The 12,970-nt window shown below is 37.3% G+C and overlaps 1 protein-coding gene across 3 annotated transcripts in view; it reads left to right on the top strand.

Moving 5' to 3' along the window:
* The first annotated feature begins 746 nt into the window (after nucleotides 1-746).
* Nucleotides 747-12,970, top strand: part of LOC111514101 (probable peptidoglycan muropeptide transporter SLC46) — a 52,213-nt gene continuing 39,989 nt past the window's right edge. The window contains exon 1 of one of the 3 annotated variants that reach the window (XM_074180539.1): nucleotides 747-1,306. Coding sequence is in view for 2 of the 3 variants with exons in the window: in XM_074180538.1 (XP_074036639.1) it covers nucleotides 2,951-3,074 (124 nt within the window). In the remaining variant the exon portion in view is untranslated. Of the gene's footprint in view, nucleotides 1,307-2,741; nucleotides 3,075-12,970 lie in introns of those variants that run through there. The other 2 variants (XM_074180540.1, XM_074180538.1) reach the window with 2 other exon arrangements.

The raw sequence follows: 12,970 nt of genomic DNA, 5'->3' as shown, positions 1-12,970 counted from the left end.
AATTTTAGTAGAAACAAGAATATATAGTAAATAAGTTTCAGTTCAGTGGTTAGTTCAAATGAAACGCTATAAAAATATCAAATGTGATATACCCTTAGATTGTGAATTTATCGCTTCACCAATATCTGTAAAAAAAAGACAGGTTCTTATTTAAAAATAAAAGTTGATGGTGGCCATGTTGACACAAAACGTTTTGTCGAATATTCATTATTACATCGTCATAGTACACTTCGAATACAATAACATTTTCCCTTTCCATTTTTTAATATTCTCCGAAATAAAAATTCCATTCGAAAAAAAAAACAAAAAACAGCATTTTTTGTTTTCCCCGTATAATTCGAGAAGGCCGAGAGTCGCCGTAAATTTTTTTCGACCATTGTCTTTTCCCGATGACAATTACCTTTTTTCCCATTTAATCGTCTTCGTATCTGTTACGGTTTAGAATATAGGTAGCAATGTTACCACATGATGAAAGAAACGGCCTGTATACGTAATTGACTTATATACGTAGGTAACTAATTCACGCCCTGAGAGACTAGTATTCTTGTTTCAACAAAAGATACTAACAAGCTCTTACTTTTAACAAAATCTCCTACCGATGTTTCTGATTCGAAGATAATAGCTCCCAAAATCTTATTCATGTGGTAACACGCTTTCATAAAAATTTCGACCAAACCCACAATTGATTCCACCACTATTAATAACGCCAGCGTACATTTAGACACGCAAAATATTCAATACTCATTGTACCGACATTGTCTATAGACAATGGTACCGATCAGTCTTTTGAATAGTCACAAAAATTGGTTAACATCGAGTGGCGGGAGTATAATTTTTCTTTCTGTTGCATTCATTTGAGAAAGTGTTTCAAATTTATCGTATTGCGGAAGTGGCGGGAGTATAATTTTTCTTTCTGTTGCATTCATTTGAAGAAGTGTTTCAAATATATCGTATTGCCACATGTTTTTGAAGGTTGCATTCAAAGGACCGTAAAACCCGATAATGATTACAATTTTTCAGTATCAGTAGTCACGGTTCGGCGTTTCGTGTTTCATAGCCTTTGTTTACTTTCACTGTTAGTACAGATAGCAACTTGCTAAAAATTAATAATTTAACAATTATCCTAAAATATCTGATGAATATATCTAGTAGGTAATCAGTCATGGATTATGAATGAGGTTTCAATGAGTTTATGTAGTTTATAATTTATTAACCTAAAGAATATCAAAGAGTAATATGGCTTTGTTCAAAAACCTTTCTGTTGAAGTGCCCGTTTTACTTACATTTTTTGGGTCATCTTTAACGGGTAAGTTTTTAAAAACTAGTAATAGCGACATTGACATATCAGATGCGATACCTACCTTATTAACTCTTGTTCATACTTCATATAACTAGTTATCTGCAACATCTTGCATAAAACTGTTTCATTTAATGGAAGGATTTATTTAAAAATTTGTCTCATCGTTGTTATGATTGGGATGAGATAGATCATACGATTTCCTTTTTTGAATTTTGCGGTTGTGGCTCTTCTTTACAATAATCTGTGCCTAATAACACACTAACGTTTTCGAACTGAATTAAATTTCAAATTACACTTGGACTAGAGTAAAAAACAACTAAATGCTAATTAGTTGATAGGAATTTTTTCATTAAGTTTAAGATAAGTAAAGAAAAGAGAATTGAAACTTTCAAAGTTTTTCACCACTTTTATTTGTAACTAACGTTACTGCATTTTCGTCCTATAAGGACATTTTCAAACTTATACATTAAACTTTATTTTATTGTTTCTATTTCCGTCCAAGATACGGGTTCAATCGTAGCTTGGCAAACTGGATCTTCTTTTGGCCGGCCGGCTTCTTCTTTGGCTTCCTACAGTTTCCTTATGTCGCACAATTGAGTTGACAGTCTCTATATTTTACCCAGGCATAATGTATTGGTTATACCTATACAATGGTGGATTTAACTCATGATAATATATTCGACTTTCATTAACTGAATAGAACTGGCCGATTCTTGATGAAAATCCATATTAAAACTAATTAATACAGTTTATTGTATGATTTTCGCTATAAAAGGGTTTACAAAAACTGCGACACGTGTTTCGCTATACAATAGCTTTCTCAAGCGTTAATAATAAGTGATTTTTGGAGAATAAGTGGTTTTTGTTGAGTTTAGGAATCTTAAAGGAATACAGGAAATTTTGAAATGTAGTCGATGATGATGTCCTTCATTGTCGCTATTCCTTTCTTGGGCAGGCCTTCTAGTGCTCGAATTGAGCACGCATTCGCGTGTCCGCACTGATGATGCCCAACAGGCTGAAACAGTTATATACTGGTGACTCTTAAATTGGAATAAAATTGTGAATGTTAATAGAGAAAACGTTTTCTCTTATTACATTTATCGGTTGGTAGTTTTTGAAAAAATATGAGTGGTATAACATTGTCTGACCTTAGGTAGGTGATTTTACTGATTTAGTTCATCTAAAGAGATGGGTGTATCGAATTCATAGTTGACATGTGTTTTTTCTTTACTAATTTGAGTTTTTGAAATATGTAAGTGTAGTTTAAATTTGAAAAACTTTGTTCGTAACGTTTTGCTAGTGTTTCAGCTATATCTTCGTTTCGTGTGATGATGTCATTACATGATATCAGTTTGATATCTTCAGTTCAGGAGACGCCTGACGGAATTGAATTGTTGAAGCTGGATACAATTTTTTTCATGCGTTCTTTTTTTTTAAGGACAAAACTTAAGTACTACAAGAAAGTTCTTAAGGCGCTATCATAACGGTGCCTGTGTGAAAGTAGCGATTTACTTTGGATTTGAATCGCTGGAGATTAATTCCATTTGGAAAAACGTTCTCAGAAAGTTTATTTCACATAAACGCAGTTATCCAGATGAAATAGTTCTTAAACAGTGAAGTTCGAGGTGTACTGAGTTGAACCTCAAAACGATGAGCAGCCACAGTACATCGACTATTTCTGATACGTACCTTTCTTCGATGTTCCAGGCTATCAAGGTTGCACGTGATGTTCGCGAGGATGGCTCTTTTCTGGATGAAATCCAGCAACTTCAAGGTATGTTTGGGTGTTGAGCTCCATACATGAGATGAATACTCCAAAGAAGGTCTGATCTGAGCTTTATAAAGCATCAAAAGTTGCTGAGGTGTGTTAGAGTTTTCTGGTTCGGAACAGTGTGCCAAGCTTTTGAGAAGCAGCCTTTGCAATTCCAGCGATTTAATTGTGTCAAGACATATTGGTGTCCATTTTAACCTCCAACAAACTTATCGAAGCAGAATTGTCTGACCTGGCATTATTATATCCGGTTCGGAGACATTTATCCTCTTGGAGAAAACCGATGCCTGGGTTTTTGTTGCATTGAATTGATCCTGGTTACTTCACCCCAATTTAAAATCACTTCTAGATCCTCATTAAGATATGCAATCTCCTGCTGCTGATGAAGATGTGCTTCAGCAGCCGATGCCCTGGAATCCAAATGGAATGGAGAGACAAGTATGCTGTCGTCAGCAAAGCAATATATTGGATTCTGATTTTTTTCCAATAAGTCGTTGATATACAATAAAAAGAGGGTTTGAGACAAAATGGATAGCTGAGGAACACCAACGTTGGTGGTGAAAAATGATCCGATAAGCCATAGCATCGAAGTTTGTCCAGCAAACCCTCATGCCACACACGGTCGATGGCCTTAGAAATATCGAGCGCAATAGCTTTCGATTCTTCATGTTTCCCTATTGCGTTATTCCAAATATGGGTGACGTACGATAGAAGGTCGCCTGTTGATCTTTGTTTCCGAAAGCCATATTGATGATCCCTCAAGATGTTGAAGCCTTCAAAATATTCGAGGATATGGTAGTTTACGACTTTCCCCATGATTTTGTATATTACTGATAGCAAAGCGACTGGTCTATAGTTATTGGGAAGATTATTCTTGTCCTTTTTGGGAATAGACTGAACGCGAGCAATCTTCCAACAAGAAGGAAAAACCCCTTTCTTACAAGACAGATTGAAAAGTCTGGTGAGAGTTCATTCAGCACTTTTTAAGTAAGATGACGGGCACTCCATCAGGGCCAGACGCCTTCTTGATATTGAGCTGTTTCAGAATTCGCCTGACTAGACGCTGTCAGAAAGTAATTTCCGGCAGTGTGGATTCTTGTGCGAGAATAGTGGGTGGTGCCTTTTCCAGAACCTCGACTGTGGAGTTGGACACACGTTGTTCAGCTAGTAGATTCGCTTTTTCTATGGCTGTTGTTGCAATGTAACCATCCGCTTGTGTTAGTGGTGGAATTGTGGATTTTGTAAAGTTCTGATTAACAGCTTTAGTTACCGACCAGAAGGATCTAGACCTGTTGGGATTGGCAAGCAGTTTATTCCTAATTCTTTGCTTTCATTTGCTGCTGTTGCGAGCATTAACAAACCTAGTTCGGTAGGCGAGATTTTTGGAGGCGACAGCTTGCTCGCAATTTTCGTTGGACCAACCGTTAGAAGGACGTTTCATTGAAGAAGGAATATATGCTTTACTCTATTTAATGTGTCTTTCTTGCTCTTTTCTCTTTGAATTTTAACAGATTATTTTCTGCTTTCTATGAATATTATTATCCATGCTTTTTTAATCACTCTGTCACGTTGTTCGTTCCTCCAATGGACCGGTTTATGTTTCTTGAGTATTTGATTTTATTGAACCATTTACCTGCTTAATTGATGGTGTTTGTTGTGAATGTTCCGAAAGTGATATTGGCGTTGATGGATATATTGTGTAGGTTTTTAAATTCTGTTTTGACTTTAGGTGTATCGTATTCAATCGGTTTTTTCGAGGTTCCATTTTTGAACTGCAGAGGCACTGATGTTGTTGTTGTATACCTAAGTCAGGTAAGTCATGTTGGAAATGCTGTTCGAGTTGAATCGCTGACTGTTAGGTTCATTGCTGATTACAGCTGAATATTTCTCAACATATGAGTGAAATGTGGTATATCCTTTGTTCAGTATGTTCATCCTCAATTCAGTGAAAACATTTTCAATCAGTTTTCTTCTTCTATCAAATTTTTCAGATTCCCAAACCAGGTTATGAGTATTTTTATGCTGGGGATCTGATGAACCAAATTGACAATATTGTTCTTATTTACATCAGTAAATGTAAATATTGCGTATGTAAGTGTTCAACCCTATGTGTACAGTCACTGCGTCACTGCAATAGCTTCTAAATCGGTAAGGATTTGTAGTGGGTGTACTTTATATTCCGTAATACTGTTTTTTTAATGGCGGCACGATTCTATGATACCTGATGATTCCCATTCTGCATAAACCTAACTATAATCTTCAAATTTTCTTAAACTCATTAACTTTTTTGTTGAAGACAAGCAAATCTCCTTTGCTCCCCGCAAATTATAAACTAGTATCTTCGTTTCCAGGGCTGCTAATAGTTATGGAGATTAGGAGATGATCAAAAACCACCAAAAACACCTTGTATAATATTTTCCTCTGCTGATGGCTTAAAATTCAAATCTTCGATGAAATATGATCTTTGAAAACCGAAATCCAGCAAAGCTCTGACAAGTTTCTGTTTTTGATTACTTGTCACTTTGACAATGACAGTTTGTAGAAGTGTGTTTTTGTTGTTGTTGTTTTTATGATTGTTCCCTAACAAGAAAAGCGAACTCTCTTTTTCACAACGTTCGCTTCTCTTTATTCAAAACAAAAAAAACACCACAAGAAATAACAATCCAATATAGTGTGCAAATTGAACTATGGAAGCTGTCACAAATGCTATGCTGGTTAAATCGGACGGTATCTTAAAACACGAGTTTCAGAACACGTGAGAGACTCTAAAAAACTAAATATAAAAAACCTTACAGCCCTTGTTGAACATGAAAACGAATATGGGCACGTTTTTTATTTTGATCATCCAACTATTCTGGATGTTCAACCATATTTATCCAAAATACTTTTGAGCGAAATGAAACATATCTTCAAATGTGATAGTGTTAACACTGGAAGATATGTCGATGGCCTCAATACTGCATATTTCAACTTGATAAAAAAATACTTGAAAAATTTACCCTTTTTTCATCCTTTTATTTCTGTCATTGATTAAAAAACAGACACCACCTTATCAGAAACACAGATAAAGCCATTCGTTTGTTTCATGTCGTTTTGTGTTGGTGTTGTCTCGAAAATTTGGTCGCTGCAATGTTTTTTATTTTTTTGAAATAATGTATCTAACATGTCTGATGGTTTTTAAAATAGTAATATTATCAACATGAAGAAAATACTTTTCGTTGAGTAATTTAATTAAGAACTCAGGAAATCTAACAACATTGTAAGATAGTTATCAGAAGCAGAAATATTTTTTTCATCTTCACTATGTATTTTCACCTTCGAACTACGATGTATTTCCCAAATCCAAGTAACTCACTTGGAAGTGCGAATTCAACTAATAGAAAAAGCATTGCAGCATACTTTTCAGTTATCACACCTAATGACTAACGCTCGTAATTGGGTCTCCAATCTATCGTATAAAGATAATAATGACATTATCTTGCCTGCACCAAATACTGAAACGTGTCTACCCAATCGATGTCTTCATCCTGGTCTATCTTTTCAAACTGTCCCCAGAACCCGATCTAGCTTTTCACATTTCCGTCGAATTTGGTCAGCTCTAACTTTGGCAATCGAAATTTGTGATTGATTTTTTCACCATGAGAAAATTGTGAACTGGTTCAGCAAAATTGTGAACTGGTTCCGCATTCGGATTTATATTTGATTACTTGAGCTCTATAAAATTCTATATCGCTATCGTTGCACTTTCCGGAAAATAACAGTTCCTTGAACGTCTTATCAATGTTATCTTCCTTGTCTTCCTTAGTAGGACCTTCCTTGGTAGGACCTTCAGTGCCCGGTTTGAAATTTGATCCGGTCCTTGTGCTTTCCGAGTGGCAAGGCCTCTCACGATTCCCTTCACTTCCTCGGAGGATGTTGGTGCCAGGGGTTGTGCATTGTCCCTTCGCTGTCATGTTATCCTGCGTACCGATTGCTTCTACTTCGTCCGTAAATAATACATCATTTTCTCTACATTGTCTTTCAAAATTATTAGCAAATGCTTCCGCTTTCTCTTGACCCGTGTAGACGATACCTTGCTCACCGTGTATTGGCGGGCATGGTTTTCGCCGGTCCTTCCTCAGGAGTTTCTGCATTCTCCATGCAGATTGGTGTTCGGTGTTGAGTTCTTCCAAACGGACTATCCATTATCGGTCATGCCGCAGAATTCTGCCGGCTTTGTGCATGCACCTATTGTCCACTGGAGCGCGTGTCCGTTGGTATCTCCTTTTACGGTGTCTTCCGATTCTGATGAGCCCCGCGCGTGGCTGGGACTTCCATGGATTGGATGATCGCCTGTTGCAGCTGTGTTGTGGCGTTCTCTAGGTCGGGTTTCGTATCGATGCGAGAAATGCGTCGTGGACGATACGCTGAAATTTGTTCTAGTCAATGATTCTCTTTGTCTGGTTCATCTGGCTCCCTTTCGCTTATTCCTACTGTGAATAGGATAGGGTTGTGGCCTGATGAACCTTTGTTGAGTACTTCCATCTCCGATGTAGAGATATTTTGCACTATGGCGACGTCGAGAATGTCTGGGACTTGGTCTTTTTCGGAAAAACGTTGAGGCCTTTGGGGCGACTACCGCAGTGTCCTCAAATTCTTCTAGGAGTCTAGCGAGCTCCCTACCTCTTTGGTTTCCATTTCTGCAATTCCATTTGCGCGACTTCGCGAAATTGCCTATGGCTACTGTTGGGTAATGATCTGGGAACATTTCTGCTATATCGGCTCCCTGTATGTTTCCCTGCGGGGGAAGGTACACCGATGAGGTCCTCAGCTGTTCATGTCGCCTTATCTTAACGCTGACGGCGACTGCCTCGTCGAACTGGAGTTCAGGTTTTCTGTCATAGTTTTGCGCTAGATCTGTCCTTAGTAGGAGTACCGCGCCACCTATGGCTAATCGACCCCCTGGCCTGTCGTTCCTGTATGAATTATAGCCTAGTTGGTTGTTTCTGAGCCTTGTCTTCTGGATTGCCACGACGTCTATGTCTAGGCGTGATAGCAGCTCCATAAGCTCGTCCTTTCTTTCAGTGGCGCTGTTGATATTCCAAGATCCAATTGTTAATTTTCTGGAACCCGTTCTGCCATTAACGTTTTCAGGGTTCCTGCAGTAGTGTAAATAATACCGCTTGCGAGATCTTCATCTGCTCGGTATTGAGTTTTCCTAGTGTGTTTACTAGATCGTTGTTGTTTTACTAGAGGAAGCGTCTTCCTAATGCGCCTTGATGTCATGCGATTACATTCTAAGACTGTATATCCTTGCTTCGTAAGGTCGTCTGACACGTCTTTCTTCTCCACGTTCTCCGGTATTCCGCGGATGACTTCGTGCAGTTGTATTTCTTTCTTGATGGTTTATGTATGGAAGTCCAATCTCCAATATTTCATATATCTGGTTGCTTTTTGTCATTTAGCTTCGTCGGTTGTATATGTATGTAAATGCCATCCATCGTCAGTTTGGCTTTGTTGTATATGATTTTTTCAGTTCGAGATCTTTGGATACCTCGTTCCATCTTGTCGAATCGTGGAGCACGATTAGTGGAGGCACCAGCGGTTGGCAACTTTTCTCTGTTTGTTAGCCACAATTTTTCAGTTGGCACAACTTTTACTTCTCCTGTTGGTACCATTTCGTTATTGATCGGTATTTCATCTTCTGGGGTTGGCATCATTTCTTCAATGGATTCCGTTTCCTGTGTGCTTTTTTCCAATGTGTCCATATCTTCGGTTTGGTTTCCTTCTTGCGATTTTGCTTTCGCGGCTTTCTCCTGAGCGAAGCGCCGTCTGGTTCGGCGGTTCGCCGGCGGTTCTGTTTGAAATCCGTCTTCCTCCGAGTCGGTGTTTTCGTGCTTTCCGGGCCTAGTGGCCGCTTGATTTGGCGCGTTTTCTCGTTGTCCTTGATTTCGCAGGGCTATTCCAGTATACCAGCTTCTTCAACCCGTGCTCCAGATTGCTCCCCTTTGTTGATCCTTTATTAATTTTTGTTCTTTGCGTCAGCTTCCCTTCCACGTAGTTCAGCCTTTCATTCAGCTGCTTTATTAAGCTGGTTCGGCTTTTTGCTGACTCAGCCTATAATTTTCCCCTGCTAAAGCTTCCAGTTCCTGCTCCATTATGGGGGCCCTAAAAATTATAAAAGAGAAAACCCGGAAAAATAAAAATTTGGTTGTGTGCGTTGCACACGAGTAGTTCTGATAAGAACTTAGGTCATTGACCCCTTTGGTTTATCCACAGGTAGTCAATTTTTGGTTGTTCACAATAAAACTTAGTACAGGTACTGTACACTTTCATCTCAACACGTTTAATCGCTACGAATGCTTTACTCGAACTTGCTTTGTACTCAAGGCTACATCTAGGTCGCTAGTATTTCAAAAATGTCTTCGTAGCTGCTTTTTTTTCTGCATGATATCCATCGTCAATAACTTTGTTCGGTCAGAGTCGCTGATGTTTCAAATATGGCGAAGGATATAATTTTATTATCAAATAAAGCTTTACTGATATTTTTGAATTATTTTTATTTGACAACTCTAATCAAAAATCTCCTTCCTAACCAACTTGATTTATCTCTAAAAATATTGTCAGACATCATATCAACTAAATAGGAAACCTATATATAGAGGGAATAATAAAAACGTACATTCTAAATATAATATCTATTCTGTTTGGAAAAGAGAATATTCAATCCGCTGAGTAATTTTGTAGATTAGATTTAGAAGAAAACTTCTGTTTTTTTCATATTTAAAATATTAGAAGGTTGACCCTGTAGTTTAAATTGCCTTTAAAAACATTGAAATAATAAGGAAAATTGCTCAAAGGAAAAATGTAAGCGCTCGCCGTTACTCCACCGTCATTATCATGGTGTTGTATTTATTTTATGGTTTTTGATGATATATTATAGGGTTTTTCAATAAGCACTTTCTATCTTCAAATTTAAATAAAACAAAATGTGTGTAAGATATCATCGTTCAAATGTCCGCCACGGCTTCTCTGGGTGAAAAGTATCCGAAACGTCCAATTTTCCATGACTTTCGCGCATGAATCAGGCCGAATTTAAACGATGGCAAACGATGGGTTATGTTGGCTTTGGAGACCGCTGCTTACTCGCATACACCTGCCACTTGAGAAACCTTCACAAGGAAAAGTCTAACGGAGTCAAATCACACGATCTCAGTGGCCAGTCCACTCCACGTGAGGTAACCATGCCCTTAGATCATTCGTGCAGAATATCCAATGTAGTATGAGCTGTGTGGTACGTAGCGCCGTCCTGCTGAAACCGCATGTCGTTGGTGTCCAGATCATCCGATTCAGGCCAAAATAAGTTGGTAGTGCTCGTCGTCGACAGTGATGGCCTGGCCAACGTCGTTCTCAAAGAAATATGCACCGATGACGTCGCCAGCCCAAAATCCACGCCAAACAGTGACTTTTTTGGGATACATTGGACGCTATTGAATCTCATGTGTATTGGTATCGTCCCAAATTCGGCAATTTCGTTTGTTCACGTACTTATTTATCCAGATCCCATTCAGCGAACACACGTCGTTGTCTCTCGTCGTTTACCTTCAGTTCCTGAGTCAGGTGAATTTTGTACAGGTGCAGGCGCAAGTCGCGACGCAAAAGTTATGGTCTGCTAAAGATTCGATTATGGCGACCGTAAAATGGGCGAAGCGTGCTATACGTTGTTCGAACAAAACACCCATTTTGATAAAACAATTTTATCATTTGCACGTATTGTAGACGATTATTTACGTCCATGGTGATTTGGCAAAACAGAATAAATGACAACTATAATTTGACACATGTAGCTTCAACAAGATGGACGTTATCAAGTTCGGAAGTCCATGTTGGAAGACCCTATACTTATATTGACCTGATAGTCTGTAGAATAACTGATAAATTATATGATCACCAGCATAATGAACAAATTAGCATCGGAATTAGTAGCGTTATGGATGGTAGAAATATCAGTTTCAGTAGATGCACTTGTTGAGAAATTGAACCATAGGGTTGGGTGACGTTATTTTGCTGTTAGTATTCTGTTGTAAAGTCGTAATGAAATAAAAATGAAGAAAAGATAAACTTTTCATGTTTTTTACCACTTATACATCTAATGTATAAGTTTGAAAATGTCCTTATAGGACGAAACTGCAGCAACGTTAGTTACAAATAAAAGTGGCTAATTATTTGAAATGCATAAATTTAGAAAAAGAAACATTCAAAATTATTCACATACCTACTTATTAAAGAAAAGCTACATAGCATATATTATGTATCACAGCAAGTGTCGTGATGACAAGGAATTCTCTTACTGTAACTGAAAATGAATAAAATTAGAACACACTGTTTTTTGCTGTCTCAATTTCTTGATAGCTTTCTTAAATAAGTTTACAGAAATGAGAAATATATTTGGTGAATTAACCAAGTGTAACGAGTGTAGAAAATATGAAAAATACTTGTAGACATCAATTGAATTGTATTTTTAAATAATTTATCGTTATTATATTGAATGCTTCAATTGAGCTTCTCAGAGGAAAGGAATAATTTTATTGTACGACAATCAGGGCTTTGCAAAAGAATTTTTTCATATGTTGAAAGCAGAATAATTCATATATCTAAACTTATTCTAACTTTAAAAACGATACATTGATATTCACGTTTGCACATTACTACACTAACAGAAATGGAAGTATTGTCAATCTCAAAAATAAAATAACTCAAAAGTATTTTATAGTAGGTATTGAGACTGGAAGTTACGATACAACTTATAATCTGGAAATCATCAAAATAATTGTGGAATATAAACTATATCTATTATCATACGAAGAACATTTGGTGCGTTTTAGAAAAGAAGATTTTTTTCGAGATACAAGTTATAAAAACTAGATTTTTCAAAAATTTTCGAACAATTCTTCCAAAGTGAATATCGAAGCTTCGTTTCGTATCCAACAACGTCCCAAGATTATTTATAAATCATGTTGGACAAATTCAGAAACGTCTCAAAATACATTATGTTTTATACAGTGCTTCTCTTTAATGTCCCCCCCTTTTAATTTTTGAACGGGTCAACTAAAAAATTGAAATTTGGAATAATTAAATTAATGCATGAATACTTTATTTTGAAGTGAAATTGACAGATGAAACTTTCAAGATGGCGACTGGGCGCCATCTGGGAAAAAAATAATAGAAAGGGGGTCATTTTGAAGCTCCTGACGAATACTTCACAACCCTAGAATATGAAGACAATATCTTCACCCACTACAAAATGGCGAAACTTTAAATAATTATTTGAATACATTGACATTTAACTATATAATATGAGGTAATGAACTTGAGGTCACTTCAGAAGATGCTCGAAATGGTTGCCTTGAACGTCTTGACATGAACAGCCTATCAGATATTTCACGCCGAACATTTTCGAACACAGTAACGTCAATATCTCTACAATTATTTATTATTATCTGCCGTATATCCAATATTGAAGCAGGTTCAGTTTCGTACACCTTTTGCTTTAAATATCCTCATAAAAAAAATCCAAAGGTGTCAAATTTGGCGAGCGGGCTGGCCATTCTGTAGGACCTCGACAGCCAATCCAACGAATGGGAAAAGTAGTATCCAAATAGTTTCTTACTTGTCTGAAGTAATGTGGTGGTACTCTATCTTGTTGGAATACAATATCCATATCGAAATCATTAGGATTCGCTTCAACGATTTTAGTGATGGGAGGGTCAACAGTAGTTTCCAGCATACTCAAATACAGTTCCCCTATTAAATTTTGATCAATAAATAGAGGTCCTACAATTTGGTTTCCCAATATTCCTGCCCAAATATTAATTTTTTCTGGATATTGGGTATGTGTTTCCCGGGAAACGTGTGGATTG

The sequence above is a fragment of the Leptinotarsa decemlineata genome, unplaced genomic scaffold (assembly GCF_025532065.1).
Source record: "Leptinotarsa decemlineata unplaced genomic scaffold, Ldec_3_MD MMD2_tig00026299_RagTag_RagTag, whole genome shotgun sequence".
Taxonomy (NCBI): domain Eukaryota; kingdom Metazoa; phylum Arthropoda; class Insecta; order Coleoptera; family Chrysomelidae; genus Leptinotarsa; species Leptinotarsa decemlineata.
This window is presented reverse-complemented; position numbering and strand designations above follow the sequence as displayed.